A 26,790-nucleotide genomic window follows, 5' to 3' on the forward strand; every position below is an offset into this window, starting at 1 on the left:
TTTCTTTGAAAACGGCAGCTTGTGCTTTCCTAATTTCCTTATGATATTGCTGGATAGCTAATTTGTAGGCTGTTTTAAGCTCGGGTCATACGATTTTATCCAATTTCGTCCTAGCTTCTTGCAGCTTTTCTTTTGAGCGACCAGCTCCCGGTTGAACCAGGAGGATCTGTTGGAGTTTTTTGGATTTGTTGGGCCTGGTTTCTTGAAATTCTGTTCTATGGATCCGTTTATCCAGGATACCCAGTTTTTATGGGCTTTTATTAGATCCTTTGTTTCTGGTGGGTAAGAAGCCTCAAGATCTGTTGTCCAGGCTTCACAAGCCTGTCTTGGCCATTTACGTCCCAGTACAGGGCTAACTAGTGTGGGATTTTAGAAACCGGATTGGGATGCCTCCTACCCTACCTCCTTTCCTCTGTGTTGCCTCCCTCCGTATTGACTATGTTGGAAATTAGGTTAATGGTTAAAGTAGACGTCACCCTACTCAAGAAGTAACCATAGTCTGCATCAGGGTGTAAAACAACCAAACCCCAAATTAAATTGTGCTTAACCCCCTGGTAGCTTGGCACAAAGCAATCAGACTTAACTTAGAGGCAATGTGTAAAGTACTTACGCAGCACTTTAAACAGTAATAAAGTGAAAACACAACACAAGAAAATCCCACACCAATTTAGAAAAGTAGATTAACATTTTATAAATTATTTGTCACCAAAATTACAAACTCCAATCAGTAGAACTAGAGATATGCAATTTTAAAGATTTAAGTACAAATAGTGTCTAGAAGCACAAAGCACCAACTGTGGTTATCTGGTCGCGCCAGGCCTGGACAAAGTCACAAGTTCAAGCTGACCACAATGGAGCACGGGCCAGCTATAGGGAATCAGTTAGGCCTCTGGATAAGAGTACCTTATACCTGGTTGCAGAGCATTGCTTGATCCCACGTCGAGAATGTGTTTCACAGTGGCATTTCCAAGGAGCTGCAATGCGGGGTCCTGTGTCATCGCAAAGATGCCGTAGACGATGGGCTCGCAATGCAGTGTCCTGAGTCGAAGATGCATCCCGTGCCGGCTGGTTCCAGAGAAGTTGCAGGTCTTGCGATGCAGAGTTCTGCATCATCATCAAGGATGCAGTCAACGAGGGCTTGCGATGAGAAGGCCTGCATCAAAGATGCATCGCGCAGCAGCGGTTTCAAGAAGACTGTGGACTGCGATGGAATGCGAAGTCCTGTGCCGGAGATGCATTGCGCAGCAGCGGTTTAACAGTGGAGCTGCAAGGAGATGAGCCGAGCTATATCAGTTCTGCTCAGAGGACCAGAGCTGGGCTGGCAGAGCACCTTCAGGTCCACTTTCTAGGGTCCACGATTTGGGTGCTACCACTTGTGGGACAAGACTCACAGCAGACAGAGTCCAGGTGGTGGGGTCAGGATGGTTGAAGCCTGTTCTGTCCCTTAGGCTCCTGATCAGATGTCCATCCAACTGGCCCTTGGAGTCACTCAGGTTGTCCTGGGTACAAGAGGCAGGTCCAGTCTCTCACTCAGGCAGCAGGGCAAGAGAGTAGCAGTCCTTCTGGCAGAGCAGAGCAGACTTTCCGAGTCTTTCACAGGTCCCAAGGTGTATTGAAGAGTTGGGTTTGAGAGTTCATTATTTATACTTGGTGCCCACTTTGAAGTAGGAGAAGGTTCTGGATGTTTCCACCCCTACAGGAGTCTGGAATTTCCTGCCTCCTTGCCCTGGCCCCAGCTTGTCTGGGGTAACAAAAGACTAGTGTAAAACCCTTTGTGAATTTGCTCAGACACAGCCTTTGTGATGTGCCCATGTGGTAGGTGGCAGCTCCTCCCCCTCGTCAATTCAGAGCTGGCCCTTCCTGCCAAGTCCTATTGCCCTTTGTCTTACTATCTGGGAGCAATACGCAACACTAAATGCCAGCTACACCTGGTCATGTGACTCAGGATGGAGGCTACAGGAGCCAATTGGTTAGGGCAAGAAAATGGCAATTTTCTGAAGGCGACATTTTTCGAATTGTGGCTTAAAATTAAATTTTTACCATTAAAGTGGGCTTTAAAGTGCCATTCTTTAGAAATCAAACTCAACATTCCTATCTGCTTCCAACTGGAAGTTATTACTTATTAAATGGAATTAGGGAACCAATGTTATCCTATGTGATAGGATGGCCTCACACTATTGAAACGCATACTTAGGAGTTTTTCACTACCAGGACACATAAAACCTAAAGGTGCATGTGAACCATTTTAATTATGCTGCACCCTGCCCTCTAGACTATACAGGGCCTACCCTAGAGGTGACATATGTATTAAAAAGGTAGATTTAGGCCTGGTAAAAGGTTTAATTTGTAGGTCGAAATGGCAGTTTAAAATTGCACATACAGACTGGAATGGCAGGCCTGAGACATGTTTCAAAGGGCTTCTTAAGTGGGTGGTACAAGTAGTGCTTTAAGCCCACTAGAAGCATTTAATTTACAGGCCCTGTATATATTCAGTACCACTTTACTAGGGACTTACACGTAAATTAAATATGCCAATTGGGTGTAAGCCAATTCCACCATGTTTAAAGGAGAGAGCACAAGCCCTTTAGCACTGGTTAGGAGTGGTAAAGTGTGCAGTCCTAAAAGGGAGGAGTAAAAAATTAAGCATTATGATGCAGCTAGCACGGGCCGTGTAACATCCTTTTTTTTAATTCCCCCCCATGTGCTTGTATAATGCCTTCCATCCCTACTTTTTGCTTTGGGGGAGCATTAAAAAAAATGCTATGGCAGTGCTGGCCACGTCATAGCGCTTTTTTTGTTTTACTTTTAGCCATGCTGCACAGTAGATGTGTTGCTGACCTACAAGACGTCGACAACACCAATACTCTCACAGGCAAGACCTATTAACTTTCATGGTATGAAATACGGATGTTTATTTCTGTTTTTCATTCATATTGACTGGCTCAGGCTAAACGGTCCAATGCTCGTGAATTCTATCAACCACATCTCAGTACAGCCAGTATTATAACCAAATAATTATTTTGCAATTGAAAGGCGGGAAGGCTGACTTGTTGCTTGAAAGATTAAAACCTGTGAACTGCAGGGCAGACATTGATCTCAGCAGAATAAGCCACAGATCTATTTTTGGACTTCTGACCTGCAGGTTTAGAGGAGCTCTAAGCATCAGTTTCTCTCCTCCACTGGCTGCCCAGCTGGTGCTGAAAGAAGGTAAAGCAGACCCTGTGTAGACACATTACACATTTTGAGCTCTCTTACTGTGAGCGGAAAGTGATCTGAAGGTTACACACAAGTCTCTGCAGCGGGACGTCTATCTCACTGAGCTATCTCACTTGCATTCGAATTGAACAGAAATCTCTGCAGTATATTTATACAATTGCTTACCTAAAATACTGAATCTTGAGAGCATAAACTGCAGGTTATACATGGATATTTGGTTCATTCAGTGGCGTAGCTAGGCTTATTGCTGCAGATGTCAGATCTCGGGGCGGGGGGGGGGGTGTTGGGTGCTGGTAAACAAATCCTGCGTATGCCACCCTGTGTGGCCACAGGTAAGTAGGGGGGGTATGGTGGGAGGACGCCGCCCCAAAGCTCGTGCCACCTGAGATGGAACGCACCCCCACTCCCTCTTGCTATGCCACTGGGTTCATTTGTAATAAGTTGGGAGACACGCACACATGCACACAAGCATTTACACTTTAAGCATTAACCATCAAATACGCCTTACTTTAAATGAAACATTTGACTAGCAGGTACATTAAGATCTCTGTGTCAACCACTCAACCTCCAAAGCAAGTATACTGTCACACATCTTATAATGTGCAATTTGCAGTCATGTGCACCATATATTCAGCTCAGCGATATATTATTATCAGGGTCACAGGAATTATGTGTCAAAACAAAATTGTCTGTCTTCCAGAAGTGGGTGACTATGCATTTTATGGAGATTTGGCACCCTACCCACACCCGACGAAGAGCTGATAAATTCTCAGTAGCTCAAGGGAGCCTTTTCAAACAGAAGGAGGGTGAGAGCACACTGCCTCACATCCCGGAACTCAATTTGCCCCAAGCTGACGAGATTGTGTTGAGGCATCTTCACCCAGTGAGTGGTACAAAGACCTGAGAAGACTTTGGGCATCATTTCTAGAACCCCCAAAACGACAACTGCTCTCTACAGTCGAAGGAATGAATCCATAAACATGTGCCTAGAGTCACACAGCACAGGCTGCACCAACACGGGTGAAAAAGTAAAGACTACTACTGAAGTAAGTGTTATCTTGCACTGCATTTACCATGATGCATTGCGGCAAATGAAGTGCTGGGATGTGAGGCAGTGTGCTCCCACCCTCCTTCTATATATGTATTTATGTATATATATTTATGTATTTTGGGTAACCACCATTTTTTCTTTTTCTCTTTTGGGGTAACCCAATCAACCCCCTCACCTTTATTCATGTTAGCCCCTGAGCTATCCTCTTTTTTTAACTTCTAAACTCTGCTTATCTCTACCACCTCCTGAACCCTAAACACTCCTTAGCTTCCTTACCACTTACCACCCCTAACCCCCCCCAAAATGTCCTTTTTTAACTACCCTTACTTACCCTCACCCCTACCCATCCATTAACCCTTACCCGTCTCTTAACCTTTAAGTCTCCCCTTTTTAGGTCTCGGCTCGAAGGCTGCGCTTGCGCAGTCTCGCTCCGAGATTTAACGTTTTGGAGTAGAGGGGCTTGCACCCGCCCCTCTTCTCCCCTCTCCTCCATTGGCTGGCCTCTTGAATGCTGGCCAGCCATTGGAGAAGAGCTTCGTCACTCCGAACAGGCCCCGTCCTTTTCGGATTCGGGGGCGTGTTTTTCTCAACTTTTCTGATTATCTCCTCCAGCCAATGGCAAGAGGAGAACACGCCCCCGAATCCGAAATCGCCGCTGCCTTTCTCCGAGGCATTTCTGCTTCGCCTCGGAGAAAGGCAGTGGTGTACTTGTTGTCGTGGTTTCCAGCACCCTCACACGAATTGGCTCCTATGAACTGCCGTGTGTACATTATTGTGAAAGGGCAAATATGCTGCTTTTGCACTAATTAACTGTTTAAAAATTTGAAAAATGATTTATATTTTGTTCCATTATACAAGCTTGGACAAATCAGTTATCCTCACTGTGCCGACAAAAAACGTGACTGTGTCCTTGTGTAATGTTAACTGGTGCTCGTGTAAAGCGCTCCAATAGCTACGGGTCGAATTCGCGCAATATAAAACTGCAACAACACAAAATTGTATTACAATACAGACAAGTTCAATGAGCTGGCAGCCACACACTGTTAGCTGTCACTGGGGAAATGCCAAATTATGTCTCAGTAATTTTAAAGAGCAAAAAAACAAGGAGTGGTTTGAAGGTGAGGGAGGGCTGAGATCAAAAACCGAAGCTCCGCCTTCACCACCAGCAGCGGTGTGCTGGTGGTGCCTGCGACCAACGCGCGTGGCGGTTATTCCTAAAGGGAGAACAGGGGGCTCGGCAAAGGGGGGAGGGTGCGCGCGCAGAGCACGTGAGGGAACCCAAACACAGACTGCAGCAGGACCTGCGCCCGGGCGCCCCCCACATTCAATACCTCGACCCCTTATCTTGGAGTCAACTTGCGTGCGTTTCTGGTGAGTTGAAATGCCGTGTTTGCTCAAAGAAAGTTCTGTGGGTTCGTTCATGTCTTCGCAGCTGGCTCCACAGTGTGCAACTTGCACCTCACAACCGTACTAAGCAAGCGTAGTGGGTTCATGCGCAGCAGAGACCTGGGATAAGGGACAGACTTCGCAAGTGGCCGCCCTCGAAAGTTTACACAGTGAGGAACCCGTTCGCAGCTGCCATAGCAAATAAACACCCCGCTCCGGTCACTGGAGAGAGCCGCGGTGGGCTGGGGGCTAAAACCAGCCCTTGGTGTCTTCGTACCAGCGCCACATTGTACTGAGCCCAGCCGTCTCCAGGAGGACTGCAGGAGCAATAAAGTGTTTAAGTGTGTGTCATAAGGCTGTGTGTGTTCCCCGAGGGTTGTGTAAGCAGGGTGGACGGCCAACGACCGATCTATCCGTCCACCCCTAAAAGCAGCTCTCTGGTCTGCAGCCTGTGCCCCACTTGGGCTTTCCAACCCCGTTCCCGAGTTCAACTCAGTTTCCATTAATTCTTCTGATGAGCTCGAGAGAAAATTGTTATTTACAGTTCTAAGAATCCCTCACCTTGGCAGCAGCAGCTACAGGAAACAACGACCCTTATTATTCCAGTGGTCCCCTGACAAGGTGGTGGGTAAAGTAAATCATGGGCGACTTTCGCCTTTTGTTTTCTTTACCGAGGATAAAATCCAAGGTGGGTTTCACAAGTGTTGTCATATGTGTTCGTGACTGGCGGAATGCCAAAGCTTGGGCATGGGAGAGGAAGTCGCACCACTTCCCTCAGGAAAGGCAGTTTATCTTTTTGAGGGGCAGACATGGCTGCGATTTATCATTTCCTTGCCACACAGGCTGATTAGGAAGATTAGAAGGCACAGTGTGTGAGGGTGGCTGGACTGTTTCTTTAAATGTTTTAAAAACTAAAACATAAACAAAAATAATGTCATGAGCAATACCAATAGCTCTAACTTTACCATTGCCGAGACCATTGCATTGTAAATGCTTGTTTTTAATGATAAGTATGTAACAAATTAAAAAATACTTCCCAGCGTGGTACCAGGTGGTAATGTCCTGCGGGATAAATAATAATAAAGAAATACCAGTATTTGTAAAGCGCACAGCTACCTCCGGAGAGGTGTCCCGGCGCTGGGGGCCATCAGGAAGATTAAGCGAGCTATTGCCCAGAGTCACATGGTGGTGGGCTAACCTGTCGCCAGCGCCGGGGATTGAACCATGAACCCCGTGGCCCAGAGTGAGGCACCCTGGCCGCTGCGCCACACCTCTTCCACATAAAGATGGTCGGAATAGCTGCTTTCACTACTGTTCAGCTGCACTTTCCATTCACAAGGCATTTTCTGATTTGCCTGTTACTTTATCCCCCTTGTACAAATCTGCCCGAAATGTGGCAGCTAAACTGCTTATTGAGCTACAATTCTGCAAGCCAAATTTCATACACTTTCACGCAGAGAGAAAAAATAAGATATGGCTGAAAAAATGTTTGCAGCTAAAGCAAGAAATTATGAACGGGTTAACTTTAAACTTGGCTTGAAAATAAAACTTTACATGCTTTCAATAGTTTCTGTCGTTTTGAGATATAAGTGGTTTTTAAGTTGCTGAGTTGGCTTTATGGGGTTAATACTTTTGTATATTCCTGCTGCTTAAAATTGTGATTCACAAATCATGAATCCGGTCAGTCACATATGATTTTATTCTCAAATGTGATTGGCTGTTAAAGGGAATTTTTCTCCACCATCTTGAAAACCTCAATGTTTGACAAAATACAGTCTTCTTGGTGTGGAAACACATTTTCCATAGCACTTGAAGGGCAGAATGAGGAGCGCCTGACACCCCTAGTGCTTGATGATTGATGATTCTGCGGCCACCTTTTTTGAGTGTCTAAAAAAGGCACCATTTTGTGTCGAATCTGTACACATGATGAAGAAAATTATATATAAATCAAAAAACAAAAAATAGAACACGTACCCTTGCTGCACACTACCTAAGGGCACGAGTAATGGGAGTAGACTGCCTGCAATAGGTTGGGCAAAGCGCTATGGCCAGTCCGTGCTGCAGCGGCTGTGTAAATTGGTGGTTGGGCTACAGGTGAGATCTTGTGGCCACTCCTGTATAGCATGGTGAAAGGCCATGTGCGGTGATGGATGGCCACCCATGACTAGTTGTGAAAGGTCTATTGCCAGACTCTGTGTCAGACCACCGTAGCTAGCCGTGCACAGCTTGACTTGGCTGCCCAAAGTGGTTGGGTGCCAGAGCCTCTGTGTTTAGTCGTAGACCATGCACAGCAGAAGTTGGAAAAAAGTTTAAAATAAAACCATTGAAATTCAATAAAAACACAGTTAAAACCAGTCTATATGATGCTGACGGCATTAGCACTGTTAGAGTTTTCATAGAAAGATCGTCACCCACGCACTCAGAACCAGCAGACTGGACTGCGGGATCGCCCTATACACCGGAATAAACAAATCTCTACTCATCAAACTCCAGGCAAACCATAACGCTGCAGCTAGACTTGTCCTCGGCATCCCACGACAACACCATATCACCCAGCACCTACAAGAACTCCACTGGCTCCTATCGAAAAGAGAGTGACCTTCAAGCTCCTCACTCACGCCTACAAATCCCTCCACAACATTGGACCCCAATACCTCAACAAAAGAATCTCCTTCCACGCACCCAAGAGAAGCCTCAGCTCTACCGATCTTGCCCTGGCCGGATTCCCACACATCCACAGAGCCAGAGCAGGGGGGGGGGGCGATCCTTCTATATCGCAGCCAAGACCTGGAATGAATCCCACTCAGCATCAGATGAACCCCCACACTGCAAGCATTCAGCAGGAGCCTCAAGACCTGGCTCTTCGGATAACTCGGAGCTGCCCGAACCCCCTCCACCCCCCCCAGTGCCTTGAGAACCTCACGGGCGAGTAGCGCGCTTCCCAAATCCCTGATTGATTGATTGATGATAGGCGAGACAGTTTTGGTTTTCCTAGTACCTTTGGGTCCTTTCTGGTAAGTTTCATACAGGTCCATCATGCAGGGGCAGCTGGATGGACAAGAAAAGGCAGAAGTCCCAAAAGTTCATTTTCCCATTTTAATTCCCCAATGGATGTTTTGCTCCTCAAAACAGAAATATCATCTGAACAGTATTACAACAAATTTGGTATGAGGGACTTTACTCAAAGATTGTACTTTTAGTATTTGTTGCATATCCATTCAGTGGTTTAAAGAAATGAGCATTTAAGGAAACCCTCCCCTTTGGCATGAATGGGTTAAAGCATCATCTCGGTCCCTGGTCCTCCAAAGGTATCTGATTGGCTGCTACAACACTGAAAGAAAATGATGTGGCAGTCATTATAGGACGTGGGGACGCACTCCCTGAGTCCTCAAAAACATTAGAAAGGACACACAAGGGGGCGGGATGAGCATTGCACCTGATGTTGGAGTGATGGTTTACATGGTGTCTGTGAGAGTTCTGGATTGAGGTCCTAACGCTATTTTGTGAATTTCAGTGTTTTTTCGGTTTTAATTCATAACCATCAATGTACTGCAACTGTGGGTGTTTAGGTGATTTTCTGAGGTTTTTTAAATATATGTTAAGGTATTATAATAAAACCAATGCAATAGAAAACCCCTTGACGGCCTGTAGAATATAATAGAAATTCAAACATACTGGCCATGTATGCACAAGGAACATTGTGATATTAATCATATATTTTTTATTTTTTAGATCAGTATTTGTAATATTTAATATAGTCTCATAGAAACCAGAATGATTACAAAATTGCATTGTGGTTTCTATGAGACTATATTAAATATTACAAATAGTTATCTATGAAAAATAATAATAAAAATATAAAATAATAATTATTACCACAATTTTTCTTGTTCATACATGGCCGCTATTTTTTGTATTTCTACTATATTCTATAGGTCGTCAAAGGGATTGCTATTGCATTCGCTCTACTGTTTCCTGCCCTTGAGACCATGATCTCTCGCTTAAGGGGGTCCCTATTCCTTTACATTGATTATAATAAAACCAACCATAATTTCACTGTAACTTGTTTTTTTCCCCAGTAATTATCTATTGTATATGCAGAAGTGCATGTATACTAATATACTACACCCACACAGCTTGTGAAAGCCACCCTATTCTGAGATGCAAATTCCCCATAGCAAATGTGCACTCTAACTCCTGCTAAGTGGTTTGAAATAATTGCAATTTGGCAAATATGAAATCGCATATACGATGAGAACATATGCAGATTGGATGTCCGCCTGAAGTGTTAGCATTGACATGATCACGCCACGCTATGGATCTGAATACCACCATTGATATTGATGGAGGTAGATTTGATAGTACTTAAAATCTGGGCTTAACTGATCAGTTCCCAGGCAAAGAACTGATAAAATTATCTTGGGCAAAATATGTCTTCAATATACAGATGCAACCAAATACATTTTCAAAGCAAAGGTTGAGGGCCAAATTTATGTCTCACGTTTTTGGTGTGAGCAGCACCAGAGATCTACAAGAACCTCAAATCTAACATGCCAAGGTCATATGAGATTAGGCCTGGGCCAAAATTCCGTTCCGCTTGCAGAAATTGCGATAATTTGGCATTTTCGCGATCCGCGGAAAGCGTGAAAATGTCAAAATTTCCACAATCCGCATTTTACCGGTAATTTTTTTCTTGCTCACGCTGTAAAAAAATACATTCTCGCGTGCGCGCGATCGCCTTCCCTGATTCCCCGCGTTCGCCGTCAAGTTTTCCCGATCCGGTCGCCTTCTCCACGAAATGTTGGATTGTTGGTAGCCATTTGCGCTGTGTCGTGACAGTTCGCGCCCGCATTAACGTCATTTGTCGCGTGATCACGTCATTTGTTGCGCGATCACGTCTTTCTTCTCGCGATCATGCACCACGAGAGTATGAGAAGATTGAGATCTCGAACACGTCATTCTCCACCGCGAGCGAGAGCGTGAGGACGCGGGCACATCATATCGAACGCGAGCGGGCGGGACAAGTGAAAACAAGATGGCCGCGCCCGTGAGCAACCGCATGGGTAAGTTGGCGAGTCGAGATCACGCAAAAAATACAGCGAACAAGTGGGAAAAAGAATTCCGCGTCTTCGCGATATTTCCGGAGTGTTTGCGGAGATTTTCAACATTTATGCGATAGTTTGCGAAAGTGAATTTCGCAAATTCCGCCCACCCCTATATGAGATGAGGTTTGAGAAGCATGGCAGCACACTACTTCATAACAGGATTTTCTCAATGTTGTCTGAATATCCTAACAGCGTTTGGGATCAGAGGAGCAAATTTCAAAGGCACAATTTCTGCTGCTGTGCCACTGAGGTGCAACTGTCTAAATACATCTGATTTACCAGAGCCGGCATGGCAAAGTGGAAATAACACCCAAACTCCTCGAGCATGGTCAGAATAATGCCCAAAATGTATAAAGTTATTTCAGTTTTATAGTGCACATTAATAGAATGTGTGGCCACTTCATGAGCAAACTACCACTCCAACCAACAAAATTTCACCTTTATGACCTTGATCCAAGATGTTTTTAGACTCCCTGCCATAAGAACCACTGCTGTCTAGCATTCGCAGTATTTCGAGCGGACATGGGAGGAAGACGAATGGACCAGTGACACCTGGCAGATGCTTCGTGTCGTTCCTGGAATAGAATCTCCATAGTAGTTTCATCCAGATCCAATCAGCTTGGACAAGTTCTCTGACCCCTTTCACAAGGGCCTCCTTGGCACCTGAGCACCACCTCAACACATACACTTTGGGGAAAAGTTTATTATGACACCATCTTGGATAAGTAAGGCTATGTGTAAATATGTTCCGCGTACTCGCTGGGAGATGATGCCATTCAGACATTGCATCTTTGACATCCTGCCCATTGCAGCAGATAGAAATAGATGTTCCTGGTACGCACACAGATTACATTCCCTTGTTGTTCAGTCGAGAATATCCAACTCTGCCCAGCAGATAGTGCTCACATAGCCCTGCTCTTTGTCGGACTCAGAGCCGCGTTACTCCATAAAATCCTAGCTGGGCATCTTAATATTACAATTTCTGATGGAGCAGTACAAATTTGAACTACCTGTTTCAGCGGTTTGAAGAAAAAAGGCGCAATAGGGAGACATATTGTTTTTCCACTCGGTTAGACGTGTTTCCACTTCTTTGGAAATGAAAGACACAAGCAACTTTGTGGTGAGTACTTCCTTTACATTTATGCCATTTGGTTGAGTTGCATTTAGGATCCTAATAGGTCCCCCGATAGGACTTAAATTAATTTTATCGAAACAATAGACCATTTATTTTAACTGCAACGTATGTATGTATATATTTGTATTTATGTAGCATGGACTTAGCCAAAAGGTTGCAGAGCTCTGTACCGGGTCAAAAAGAAGCTTAAAGTAAATGAGCGATAGGAGAGGTACCTGGGTTGTGGATGGTTAATGCATTGTGATGTAGTGTTCTTTAAAGAGGTGAGTCTTCAACTCTTTCATCAATTAGAAAAGAGTTGGGGCGGTCCTGTTGGATCTGGGGATGCTGTTTCAGATCTTGGGTACATGGATGGAAAAGGCTGGTTGCCTTGTTTGCTGGTTTTTTAGGACTCTTCATGTATACCTAGGCTGAGCTAAGGGCGGCTTTGCAGAAATTGACTGAAATCCCATATGATCTAGAACTATTAAACTCTCAGTGAAAATCAACATTCGATACATGATAGTTTGTGGATACAGATACAATTAGAATGGCACTGCCTTCTTATGATGATGTGTATTTTGTTTGAGAACACAGAAGATGGAAAAGTGGGTGGACCTGAGTTAATATGTACATACCCCAGCTTTTTCTTATGCCTTGATTCATGCTTTGAAAAACAGAACAAACTCATCAAAAATGATTAGCTTCAGAAGGGGGCACTGTTCCAGATCCCACTGGGAGTCTGGGGTTGGGGGATTCTGTGCAAAACATAACTGGAAATTGTATGACAGTAACCTGAATGTTTTAATGCTTTTTTGTTTGGCATAAAATATAAATATTAAGCGCTTGCTGGTGTTAAACTTTATTACTGTCAAAGCACGCTAACCATATCACACTCACAACGCCAGCTCAAGGTGATGTGTTTGATTTTATAATCTCTGAAATATATCGCTGCCTTAGACCGACAAGGTTACATATAAGGATGCGGTGCCATTAGTTTCTGAAAGTGTTTTCAGCTTTAGCCTGGAATCATTTAAGAGCAGGGTTACTGGAGTTATGCGGCTGGGGATGACCAAATTATGTGGCACTGTTGGCTAAATTATACGGCGCAGAAAGGCAAATTCACATTTTTGTGATATGAATAATTCATTATTTTATCATTTGTACACTACTTAACACTCTCTGGGCATGGCTTTCACATCATTAGTAATAGTTTAACACCCAAATGTAGCAGTAAGCAACTGAAAGGTGACCAGTCAACATTTGTGAAGGCCCTTCCACTGCACTGCAACACGTATTGCATCATTTTTAGAAACGTTTGATCCGTTTGAGCTCGAAACAAACATTGTTTTGGTAAAATCTGCAGAATAAGCAGCAGGAGATGGATAATGCGGCAAATGCACTAAATGGGCACAATGGGTGCAAAATTGCAAAACTCCAGTTGCCCTGTTTAGGATAAACAGCAAGGTTCTTTTTCTAATATTTCTTCCACATAACTTCTATTCATGCTTTGGATCTTGATGGAAATATTTAATTACAAGATGAAGCGTGGGTAATGAAGATGGAGTTAGTGGCTTGTGAATAGGACACGTTACAATGCAAACTTTTACAACGCATGCCTTTACAACGTGGTTTTTACATCACAACATCCATTACAACGCATGATTTTACAATGCATGCCATCACAACGCATTTTTAGAAACTACACTTACAACGCATACCATTACAACGCATAATACTTTTAGGGCAACAGTAGTGTAAGTGTTGGATAGTGTAGGGGTCAAAATTATTATTCCCACTCCAGTGAATGCAACAGTAGGGAAGTGGCGGCTCGCATAGGGCATGCTGCGGGGTGGTGGGGTGGGGGGTAGTAAACTCGGACATACAACAGAACGGAGGAAATATTCCTCCATTCCGTCGTATGTCTGAGTTTACTACCCCCCACACTGCCCCTCCCCCACCCCGCCTCACTGCCCCGCAGCACGCCCTATACGAGCCGCCACTGCAGTAGGGTAAGTGTTGGATAGTGTAGGGGTAAAAATACTATTCCCACTCCAGTGAGTGCAACAGTAGGGTAAGTGTTGGATAGTGTAGGGGTAAAAATGACCGTTTCCCAGTACCTACCTTATAATGTGTTGTATTCGCATGCGTTGTAGTTGCATGCATTGTAATGGCATGCGTTGTAGTGACAAGCGCTGTAATGGCTTTGTTGTAATGGCGTTGGATGTAAAGGATGTTGTGTTGTAATGACTGCATTGTAAAGGTAGTGCGTTGTAATGACTGCGTTGTAATGGTCGTTTCCCGTGGCTTGTGAGTAATTTATTCACTGTCCTATATCTGTAAATCTGAACCAAGCAGAAGATGCTCAACAATATATTTCAACAATGAATATGGAATCATGGACTGAAATAATTTTCTAAATATCTATTCAGTGGTCAGAAATCCTCCTGCTATGAGTATAGTACAAATAGCTTGATAAGAGCAGATCTGATGAGACCAAATAGGTGCTTTGTTCAAGTGTGGTGACTAGGGATAATGCTGGATAAGAGCCATCATTTGCTCTGCGATTTACATCATTGCTATAGTTTATACCCCAGGTAGGAAATATTGCTTAAAAATACCTGACAAAAATAGAGTTTCCACCACTTGCAAATTACCATAGGGAATCAGGACCTCTTCTATGACTGAGCCTCTTTACGTCCACTGTAAACCCCACCATTCCTTGTATTATATTAGTATGAAAGGTAGATGGAGCATAAGTAAGGCTTCTAGTTTTCCGTTTTTACTGATTTTTACAGATAAATACACATAGAAAACCATGGGGCAGATTTGCAAGCCCCTTGCGCTGCCAGTACGTCACTTTTTGTGATGAACTTGCAGCGCATTTCTCTGACCCATATTTAAAAGGACAGGAAAAGCCACCCTGCGTGGCTTTTCCTGTCCTTGTAAATACGTTCCCTTTACACTCAGCACTTTGGGTGAAAGGGGCGTTCCATGGGTGTTGCTGTGGGTGTTCCTATGCAACACCCATGGAACCAGACACATTTCCAGATTTACGAGGATTCATAAACCTGGAAATGCGTCAGTATGCTACGCCACCCTAGAAGTGGCGTAGTGAGGCGTAACGAGGAGAAATGTTTAGATTTCTCCTTGTTTCTTTCCTCTTTCAATGCTTGCTGCGTTCTAGAGCATGCATTGAAAGAGGAAAATGCCTGCAGTGATTGTTTTTGTGCAGGAAGGTGCCCATTCCTACACAAAAACAATCTCCCCATGTCGCAGGCATCCTTGCACCATGGTGCAAGGGTGCCTGCGCCGGCGCATGGCAGCTGTTTGTGCGCCAGCACAGGTGAGAGCACAGGAATGCGACATATCATTGTAAATAGGTCGCATTCCTGTGCTCTGAAAGTGCTGCAGCGTGGCGCAGACAAAGGGCTTGCGGTGCCATGCTGTGACACCTTCTTGTAAATCTGCCCCCTCGTGTTTCCGGTCTGTATTTATTTTTAAAAGTGGAAAAATACTGAAAATGGTGCTTGTTGTGAGAGACTCTCCATGCTGTCTTTCATGAAATCTAGGCAACAGCGGAGCAGATAGACAGCATGGAAAGTTAAAAAATAGGATGAGATTTCCATAAAAAGGCACGTTCAAGAGTGCACGTTCGAGTTAAATGAATGTGGCAATATACAATTTTACGGTTTCATGTATTCTTAAAACACAAAATAAGTATGGATAAATACCAATAAGATTGCCAAACAATAAATATAGATAAATACAGATGAAATGTTTAAAAAAATAATACTATAAAGCCGGGAGCCCTAAGCATAACTAACGAACCAGTCATAGTAAATTTTTGGCTTTGTCTACTGGCTGCTTTGGTCAGTCTCTGTCTTCTCCGCTGTCGAGCAGGGTATTTTAATCCTTTAAGAACCTCAGATATTTGAAAGAGTCATCCCAGGGTATATGGATTGGGTACATGTTCTGCTGTAATTGTTGCACTGCATACCTTCATCTCCCTCCCATCCAACCTTAGCTTTCCTCTCCAACCCTTTGCGACAGGCAACGTTTTAAGCAAGCTGCAAGTAGAGGCCGTAGTTGTAGTGCAGAAATTGGTGGCTGTGGAATAAATGTTTTTGAATCTGATGATATGTGCCTGGTCCTGAGCATCCCTAGTTCAAGCAAAAAGATTCAGGGGCATATCATCAACGAGGCGATAAAAAATTATCGCCGCTTTTGCGTCCGTTTTCGTACGAAAAGCGGCGATGATTTTATCGCCTAATCAGCAAGGTCACGCTATCGCGTGAAACCTTGCATTAGCGCCTGTTTTCTGAACGCCCAGCTTTGCATCTCTAATGAGATGCAAAGTGGGTGTTCCTGCCCTGACATAACTGGAGAAATGTCGCTAAGCGACATTTCTCCAATTATCAATGGGCACGCTAACCTGCAGAGCGACAAGCAAAGTAGCGATAACCTCTGTTATCGCTACTTTCCTTACGCCTGCTTCAAGACTGACTTACCCATGATATCCTATGTAAGGTGGATATCATGGCTAAGTATGTCTTGCCCTATCAACAAGCTATTGCCAAACTTTGTGAGATTATCGCTGGAATTCCAGCAATAATCTCACATTTGGCAGTTAGCGCTTGGAATTTCATCGCTTTTGAGATAAGCGTTGCTAATAGCACGCTATCTCAGCGATAAAATTCCACGTTACCCGGCGATAATTATCCTAGCGCTAAGTGCGCTTAGTGATAATTATCGCCGGTCCTTGATGATATGCCCCTCAGTCTTCCCAGCAAGAATTTTGTAAAAACATTTATGTAGCTAAACAAATAGCACTTTGTGTTTGATGCACTTCAAATGTGCTGATAAAGTCTGCAATTCTTTCATTATGGCATTTGTTATAATTCTCACTTTGTTGTGTTTCCTTCTCTTTGTATGAAATGTATGATTTTTCAATACATACTGATTAAAATGCACTCCAAACTCCCTTTCCCTGGGATAGTCCAAGATAAAATAGAAGTGTGTATTGCAAAGTAATCCAGGCGGTGAGGTTCAATAAGAAGTCAGCCTCTAGTTGTTACTCTAAATGCCCATCATAGAACATTTTTGAAGACGAGGGGTTTGCATGTCAATGTATTACTTTCTGTCCCATCAGCCTTTCTGACACATGACTCAGCAAGTTAAAACCCTTCTTATGAGATCTGTAGGTCATGAGCCCAAATCCTGGTAAGGCCAACTTGGGGGCAGATTTATGCTGCACTTGCGCCACTTTTGCGCCGCCGTTGCGTCACTTTTGTGACGCAGCAGCGGCGCAAATCCTGCGCCATGGTGCGGGGTATTTACAACGTGACGCATCTGGGAGATGCGTCACGTTGTAAAGCCCTGCGCCACATGTAGGCGTTCCAGGGCAGGTGGGGGCGTTCCGGCGCAGGAACGCCTCCTAAAAGTGGCTGAGTGAAATCTACAAGATTTCACTCAGTCACTTTTAGGCCCATGCTGCGTCAAAACCCTGCGCCTGCTTGAAGCAGGCGTAAGGATTGACGCAGCATTGTACAGATAGGGCCCCCCAGAACATTGCTGGAGCTGCGTCGCGCTTGCGACGCAACTCCAGCAATGCGCCACTTTTACGGCACAGATGCGTCACGCATCTGTGCCATTTTTGCCCCATGGTGCGCCGCATTATAAATGCGGCGCATCCATGGTGGCGCAGCTGTGGCGCATAATAATTGGCGCATCCCTGCTGATAGGCAGGGATGCGCCAGTTAACATAAATCTGACCCTTGGTCTTTTATCTTTCCTGGACCAATAAATTAATAATTTGCTTACCACTGAATTAGCTAGTGATAACACCAGGTATGATACTGTCCTCATGATCATCATCTGGTACAGGGTAAGCAGAAGTCACTGAACCAGTAGGGCTGTGTCAGAATGCACTAACCTGACTGCCGGATCCAACGGGAGCAGTATACTTTCCCATATTTCTCTGTATCCAGTGACAAACATACAACATAGTGATATTTTGGTTACCAGTAGACCAGGCAGCGCCGGCTAGCTCAGGTAAGCGTGGTGGGGCGTGGCGAGAGCGTTTGGGGGGGGGAAGCCGACTGACGATGGAATAGGTATTATTTATTTATTTGATTATACCTATTCTGTCGCCTATCGACTTTAAACTATTAAAGTTTGCTTCCAAAGAATAAGTTCCTTACAATACGTCTTAGTATTTAGCTTTGACTTTGAACTGTGGTTCAAAGGAAAGCAAAATATCTCTGAGGTTTTCGGGTGGTCTTGCTATAAGGTCTTGGTTTATGCAACCAAGTATCTTGATTGCTTTTTTTACATTAAGAAAAGCCATTTGCAGTCACAACATCTATGATTTGGCAAATTGTAGAGTTTGCTTTTGTACATCTGGTCCCAAGAGAGGTCAAATAAGACAGAGGAAATAATGCAATACTTTTAGAAACCTTGGTGCCCACTCTAGTTTCTGCTCCTAAAAAGGAAGGCCCCAGATGAAATAGGGATATACTGTAAGGGATGGGGGTGGGAGACCGCTAAGGTATACATCAAAAATTATCAGAAAATGCTAACAATTTTAATGGGAAGGTTAGGTTTTTTATTCTAACAGACCAAGGGCCTGATTACGACTTTGGGGATGCGTGAGCGGAGTGCCACGCCGCCAACCCGCGTCGCCAAAGCTCACCACCGGCCTTCTGCAAGATTACAAGTATTTCTGTGGTATGGTGGTGGTCCTTCGGCATTCCCACTGCGGTGCCTTTCAAAAAGGCACTGCAATGGGAATGTCAAAGGCTGTCCTACACGGCATGGGCTGTTAAGGGGGTGCATGACAACAGGTGGGCACAACATGTGCCCCCCTGCATGTATCCCCAGGCCCAGAGACACAAGGGGGCCCTTTAGGGCCCCCTTTTTTTCCTCCCCGCCTCACTTTTCACAGTGGGCTCACCGCTGTGAAAAGTGAGCCACGAAGGAAAGTCGTAGTATGCTTGGCGGTGCCGCAGCAGCCAAGCATATTGCAGCCTGAGGACCGCCGCGCCACAGCTGGGGATCGCGGATCCCTGACGGTTGTGATGGTTCTCTCACAGTCCGACTGCCGTACTTGTAATGCGGCGGTTAGACCACTGGTGCGCCAGTCCAAGACCGCCACCGCACCTCCAACACGGGTGAACCGCTCAACTCGTAATCAAGCCCTTAGTGATATATAGACTTTGTCTTTTCTGTTTCTAATGCATGCTTTCTGTTTGTCGGCGCTTCAGTTGCGGTCACACATTGTTAAGGAAAATAATTGTTTTTGATATTTGAACTTATTTCTGCCAATAAAATATGCCCAGACCTGGTAGAGAAGGGTAGGTGAACTAGAGACACGGACTCGGCGTGTCTAAAGCAAAGAACTCCTTGCTTAAACCTACCAGGAACTGCAGAGGATTATTCTATGCAAATCTTAGGGTAGACCGAGCTGCAGGTAAAACTACATATTGAGAATGCTCACTGTTATTTAGGATTATTAGCGTAAATCCACATGTAGATAGAACAATTCTTGGTCCTGAAGAATCGCCAGAGGATTTCTCTACTTGAGCGAGAAACATGTCGACCCCAATGAGGCAGTGTACATAACCTAGCTCATCATTCTAAGTTACCAACACTCCACCTCACAGTTTTAATTAGGCGAGGAGGCTTCCTAAATAAATAGTTTGAGACAAGCACTCCGAACCCTATTTTAATTATTGTCTTTCATCTACATTATATTATATATAAAAAACTAGCCCCACACTTCCACCTTACCCAACGGCTGTACCGGATAAAAAGATCTCCACAAGAGAGCTCCCTAAAAAGAGCTCGTCGGGTATTGCACCAGCCGACTCGACGCAGGAGCAGCCCGATGATGACACGATACATCCTGAAGGGTACGTGATTCACGACATCCTGATGGTTGTGTGAGGGCCACAATATCCGACAATTAAAATCCTTTGCTCAGTACATGGATTGTCTCATTCCCTTTGTAAAGGAACAGCTTTGTAATTAATTTTCTGTGCCATAGAGGTGACGTTCTTGAATTACATTATAGTTCTCTAATGAAACCAATTCATATCAGCCTCATCTTGCCATCAAATCAGTGGAATGTAGACATGACTTAGACAAACCTCAAAGATCTTACACATGTTTTAGTGTCTAATTCTTTCTTGAAAAAACGTAGGTGCCTCCAAGTTATATATGCGCGCAATGGACTTTTAATTGATCTATTATGCTGCAGTGGTCTAAACATTCAAGGCGTCAGCAACAACTGTTGTAAACGTTGTTACATTTAAGCGATCTATGCTGAGGAGTTGGAGAGGTGTTGGCCGCATCTGTCCTGGCACTCATCCTTTTGAAATTCTGCTCAAGTACTGAAGGTCTATAAATAAGGTCGCAAGGTGTTGGCTGGAACTTCCTGCCTTAATACTTTGGCATGGGGGTGAGCACATAGCATGCCACGGTCAGCGGATCATGTCCACGGGAAGATCGCCCCTTGCCAGCTATAAATCAAGCAGTGTGACATTTTGCAACAGACATTACAGCTCAGTTGCATACTTCTTTCACCAAATTCAAGTTCTGGTTATTACTTTATACACACTCACTGAGTATTTCACAGTTACCAAGTTTTAATAAACAGACTCCACCCAACTGCACACTTTTTAATACTATTAATTTGGGGAGAGGATGTGGCCTAATGGTCAGCAGTGGAGGCCGGCATGGCTCGTGGGTGGCGGGGCGGGGTCGTGCTAATAAAAACAATTAAAAATTAACTTACCTTCCCGCCGGGTCCAGCGTCTCTGCTCCTGCTCTTCTTAAGGAACAGGAAGCACACTCAGCCTCACTGACTAATCACAATGCTGCAATGCAGAGTTGTGATTGGTAGGCACCCAGGCTCCCCTGACCAAATTACATTGCTGCTATGCAGCGTTGTGATTGTTTGGAGCGCTGTGAGATGCGCTCAGCCAGGCGTTGGAGGGGTGGGCATGTTCTCCATGCAGGCTGCAATACAGCCTGCATGGAGACTGGGAAAAGTGTGCATGACTGGTTTGGGCAGCCCGAGAGGGCCGACCAAACAGTCATTGCACTCTTAGGTGTGGGCAAACCACTCCTCCCCTGCCCTGCACCGTGAGCAGAGCAGCCCCCCACCCACCCGCCCGCAAAGCCGCATAAACATAACATTTTAATAACTGAAAGTTATCATTTTATGTTTCTACTTCTCGTCTTGCACTGCTTGATAGCAGTAGGGCGACGCTCCTTGCCATAGCGGAGGAGCCACCACTGATGGCCAGAGCTGGCAACTTTGGAGCCGGGGAACCAGGTTCAAGCCTCGGCGTCGACCCAGCATCCTGTGATTCTGGTCAAATCTCGTAATCTCCCTGTGCCTACCAAAAAAATGAATGTGTCCTTGGGTCACGTAACTGGTGCTCAAATAAAGCGATTCAATATCTTCGGGTCAAGCTCCCGCTATACAAATCTGCAAAAATATTTAATACAAGCTGCAAATATTAAAAACACTAGTATTTTTTTTTAATACTACTGTGGTTTATTTTGTGCAATCAAACATGTTAGCAGCCCCCTACACCTTTGCACTTAAGACTAGACCCTATTTGTGTGGTAATCAAGATATCCGTTTTAGCACAGTTTTTATTAGTTGATGGCAGGACCGTGGCTGCCCAGCACATGCAGCCACAGGTGCAGAGACAGGGGCAGTCAGAGGAGGCAGGAAACAGGATTAAATCCTGCCAGCTCCAGGCGCCAATGGCCTCCAGAATTAAAATGAAGCCTGAAGCACTGCATTAAATCAAAAGGGCCTATAAATACAGACATGGCAGATACTGTCCCACTCAGGGGCGGCTCCTCCTGAAAGGCGGAGGAGCATTGCCCCACTGCGCAAAAAGGAAAAATAAAATGACAATAACATATCGTTATTGTAATTTTATTTTTCCTATTGAATGCATTCAGTGTGCAGTGTGGGGTGGACCTGACCAGAGCAGGAGAGGTGTGGTTTGCACTCCCAAAGTGCGAATGAACTGTTTGGTTTGCCCTCTTGGGCTGTTTAAACAGTTCATACGCACTTTGCATGTTCCTACCAGGCTGTATAACACAGCCTGGTGAGGAACATCCGCAGGCTCCCTGTTTGAGTCTGAGTGCCGATTCACAGCGCTCAGACCAATCACAACGCTGCATATCTGCGGTGTCATTGGTTCAGGGAGCCTGTTTGCCGGGTGCATTCCTGCTTCCAACCTGACTGCAGGAAGGAAGAGGACACAGGGGAGGTGGCAGCCAGCCGTTCTGAGGTTACATTTTTTGGGGGGTTAATTAATCTCCCCGCCCCGCCCACCACCCCTGTCCGGTAGCAGCCGCTACTGGTCCCACTAGACGTTAACTAAGATAATACATAGGGTAGATGGATTAGAAACAAAATGGTAGTTCTGTTGAAATCTCTAATTCATTGCTATCCATTACACGGGTCGAAACACACCACGTTGACAGCTTTTATAGGGAAGAACTCTACCCATATCAAAGTCTTGACTCAAACAGAAATAAAAAATCAGGATAGCTCCTAGAGTTCTGATGCCCCTCCCCCACCACTGAAGAACATAGTAATAGAGCACCAACATTTGTAGCAGAAGGCAAGAGGTAAATGCATTTGAAAAATTATGGGGCATATGTACAACAGAATGACAGAGCGTGGCGTTAAGCAAAACTTGCTAACGACATGCTCCGCCATTCGGAAAATGCAGGGATGCATCGTATTTCTAAAAATACGGTGCACCCCTGCATTTCCCCTAGCGTTGGCGCTAAATTAAGGTCCGTAGCGACAACGCAGTCACCCTTGCACCATAGTGCAAGGGTGCCTGTAATGGGGGTAATAATTGTTTATGGGCAAGAATGTGTCCCTACCTGCACATAAACAATCTTTAAATTGTGTTTTGTAACTTCTATGTGTACTGCTTTGTGTGAAAACGAGGCCAAATAAAGCATTTCTCCTCGTTTCGCCATGTTAAGCCCAGCTTTTCCCTGGTCTTAATTTTGGTGCTGCCCCATATTGATACGTCTTGTGTGATGGTTTCAATACAATTACACGATTATTCACGAAGGGACGAGTGAAGCATCCGATCTGACCGCTCAATCGGTAACCGCAAGCCGTGGGGGCTTGCGGTTACCGATTGAGCGGTCAGATCGGATGCTTCACACAAGACGTATCATCCGTCTTCGTCTGTCCGCGGTTTTTACTTTGAAACCGAGCAGCGATCCCTAAAGACAACGGATACAACTGTCCATTGTGGCTGTTTATAATTCCTATACAGACACTTCACCCGTCCGTGTCTACCTACGTGTCTTTAAAATTGTGAACCAAGCTGAGAATATGGACACAGCGGACCAAATGGATGCTCAAGCTGCATCGGATACGATCAAGCGCTATCAGTCGCCTACCCTTATTCCTTGTTGTGAATACCATTAGTCCCCAGATATTTGTCCTGAAGAGACCCCATATCCAGAGTGGGTTGAAACGTCGTCGACACCAACCAAGGGAGAGCAAAAAAGATTCGTTATACTGTCATATGCCTCTCATTGTTGTTTTTAAGACCTTCTAAATATTATGTTCACTTCGTAGGCTATGATCACTTCACTGGGTTTTATTATTTTTTCACTATTTCACTTTTTTCATTTGTGCCTGAAAAAATATAAATTGTTTGTGATATAACTGTGATTTATGGAATAAATTACATTTACTTCGGCTAAAGGAAATAAGCTCTCCAGGCTATTTAAGTAGTCACATTTATTGTATTTTTCTTTGGCAAAGTGGAATCATTCTTGGTATACTCTTTCTCGTGCTTTTTGATTGAATCAGTTGTGAGTATAATTTTTACTCCCTATTGATAAATGTACTAAATCGAATGAGTTCCTTGTGGACATTTTCTTGTTGAATACCCCCTAAGTATAGCGTGAAAGGGAGCCTAATTTACAAGGCAGTGTTAAGTGCTTAACTCCGCCTTGTAAATAAGGCTAAGCCCCTATCGCCACAGGAGCATCGTAAAAAGTGACATTCCTGTCCATAGGGGCGTGTAAATATGCCCCTATCTCTCTGGAACACACTAAAGTACTTTTGCGGAAAACCAAAACAATTAATTTGCACGCAAGTGTACTTGTAATGTACAAATGGCCCAGTTGTGTTCGTTCTAATAAGAGAGAGACAACAAAAATGGCATTTTAAAATTTAAAACACATCTAGCCCAGTTGTGTGGTAATGTGTTGGTGTGAATTAGTGGTTGTCTGTGAGAATGGTGTGACAATGAATTGAGGAAGCATGCATTGCGTAAATAATATAAGCGCACAATAAGTATCTGTCAGTAATGTGCACTAATGTTGTGTGTGCGTGTGTGTGTGTATAGTGTGTAAATTGTGCATGTCACTAGCGAGTTTGAAGTTGTGAAAGCTGAAATTCTGAGTGTGCTGGGGGTATGTGAATGGGAAGTGTGCTTCTGTGTATTTGTGAGCATGGTGTACAGGAATTCTCCCAATAGTGACACATCAGTGCTTTAGGACATTGTGAGCAGTCTGTTGTCGTGCAGTGTTAGCTCTCTACGGACAGACAGCGTGACATTCATACCAAAGTGCAGGCTCTCACACAAGTGTACTCTCAGTGTTCCTGCTCAAGTGTTATGGCTTTTGTCTATGTCCTTGCCGCCTGAGTCCAGGACTCATTGTGTTCACCCAGGATTGTCCTACCAGGATTGTAGAACTCTATGGTCCAGATTATGAGCTGGGGGTTAAATTCCTATCTTTGTACAAACAGGAGTTTGAGCCATAAGTATTGCACCCCTGACAGATTTCGAAATGTCAAACTTGCTGAACTTTATCAAGGGAAACCATGGTCAGACTGGGGACACAAAGTAGCTCTGGCAAAAAGGCTCAAACCTGACCCACTCTCTTCATCTCCTCGCAACATCACTCTCTTTCCATACATCCATCCTCTCTCTCTTCTCCCTCTGTGATCACTTTCTCTCTTTCTTCCCACCCTCTATTTCACTCTCCCTTGAAGCCTCCCTGTGCCTCCTGCAATTAACCTTGAGGAGCTGGGCAAAGGGACAGAGGCACCAGGAGTGGCCCCCTGCTCTAAAAGACAGCGTGTGCTCTAAAGGGGTCCTCCAGGTTCTCCAGCCCACCAGAGAAATGCCTGGTTGAATAAAAGTGAACACAACAAGATGATGGACGGAGTGCTGAAACATTTCAACCACTCACCCCAGTCAAGCGATCTGGGTTGTATCCATCATTCTTTTGCTTACTTTTCCACCCCAGTTTGGACCCAGCCATATGCAAATCAGTCTTGACCCTGCCCCTCATGGGATCAGTCCAGCCCGAACTGCCAGGTCACTTCCTCCTGGACCGGAACCAAGCATCCTGGGACTTGTTTCAGGGTATCACCACTCATCAGCCAGGCTAGGCTGATTCCAGTATCACAGTGAGCAAGGGACCCACATCTGGGTTTAATCCATTGTTTTTTGCTCATTATGCCACCCCAGTATGGACCCAGCCACAAAACAAAAACCAGTGGATTTAGGCCCAGATCTCTGCACTGGGGTGAATGTTTGACATTGTTCAGCATTCTTTCCATCAATTGTTCTTTTTGCATTGCACTGTCCGGCCCTGAAGGAAATTGGTACAATAGGTGCAATACTTGTGGAATTCCATATGTTCAAAATGTATTTCACTTGGCTTTCCTCATTTCCAAGTGAAAACTTTGGAATAGAAGCTACTTACGGCACCTGGTAAATACTTCGCCCCCAGGTGAGAGCATTTACCTGGTGTGGTACATTCTTCACCCCCCTTTAGCCCTCTTTGGAACTTCCCTCCACAATATTCGGCAATCCCGGTTTTCCGAATTCAGACCCACATTATTTTACAAATTCTTGATTCTGTTTTTGATTTCTAACTTAAGAAGGGCTCCTCCTATGTGCACTACTAGAGGCAACGCTACTGCAAACTGCATTGGCAGTGGAATGAAGAACAAAGTGATGAATGTAGCAGGCAACTTAGAAAGGCTGGGCTCCTTAGCCAGTGCTGTTTGGATGAGAAATGCTGGAAAGGTTGGGATTCTGGCTGCGGTTGGCTGTTTTGAGGGAATTGGCGTCTACTTTAGGAAGCTTCTGGTTATGACTGTTTGCCTGATGCACCTCTGTTGAAATGAATTCAGGAACTGGCCTGCAGTCCGGGTGGGGCAGCCGTGTAATGTGAGCTCAGCGAGCCATCCACCACAGCAAGGCTGTTATTTTAGACTGTCGTCGGGACCTGGAGTTCAGAACACTTGAGCCGAAGGAATATCCCCTAGGTGGTAATTGAGCAAGATTAGCACAGTTGCTTGAGTAAGCTTTCCATGTGGTTGAGAGGAGCAGGCAGCCGCGGCCCGTGCAGGTAAGAGTCATTGGGCAGGGTGGAGGGTGATTTTGACAGACAACAAAAAGGAAAAATTAGTTATTTATTTAATTTACCCTCGTCGTCTGTCGAATCCCCCCCTCCCCCACCCCGGCTCCACCCCTCCCCTCCCCACCGCTCTTACCTGCACGATCTGCTCCCGGGAGCAGGTACTTAAATATCCCCATTAGCTTCAGCGAATTGAAGCAAAGCAAAAGGATGCTTTAAATGTCTGGGTCAAGCAGAATTGATAGACTCCTCCCCTGGACCAATCGCTCATGTCCAGTGTGTTGGAGGACTGGTGACAATTTAGAAGAGGGACAATTATCTCAGTTTCTTGTTTAATTCGAGCAAGTCAACTGATCGAAATACATGTTTGACTGGTATTTGCTCAGCTAGATTTAGAGTAACATTTGGATGGCCTCTTCTTGTTGAGCCAATCAAAATGCGCCAACCTCAAACTAGCGAAGAAAGAAGGT

General features: G+C 44.8%; 1 protein-coding gene across 2 annotated transcripts in view; it reads left to right on the plus strand.

The window, feature by feature from the left end:
- The first annotated feature begins 4,106 nt into the window (after positions 1–4,106).
- The window catches only part of LOC146772876 (sodium/potassium-transporting ATPase subunit alpha-2), a 348,828-nt gene continuing 326,144 nt past the window's right edge, over positions 4,107–26,790 (plus strand). The window contains exon 1 of one of the 2 annotated variants that reach the window (XM_085637734.1): positions 4,107–4,262. In XM_085637734.1, the coding sequence (XP_085493860.1) occupies positions 4,197–4,262 (66 nt within the window). In that variant the 5' untranslated portion in view covers positions 4,107–4,196. Of the gene's footprint in view, positions 4,263–11,472; positions 11,879–26,790 lie in introns of those variants that run through there. The other variant, XM_085637735.1, reaches the window with a different exon arrangement.

This window comes from Triturus cristatus, chromosome 12 (genome assembly GCF_964204655.1).
Source record: "Triturus cristatus chromosome 12, aTriCri1.1, whole genome shotgun sequence".
In the NCBI taxonomy this organism is placed as follows: domain Eukaryota; kingdom Metazoa; phylum Chordata; class Amphibia; order Caudata; family Salamandridae; genus Triturus; species Triturus cristatus.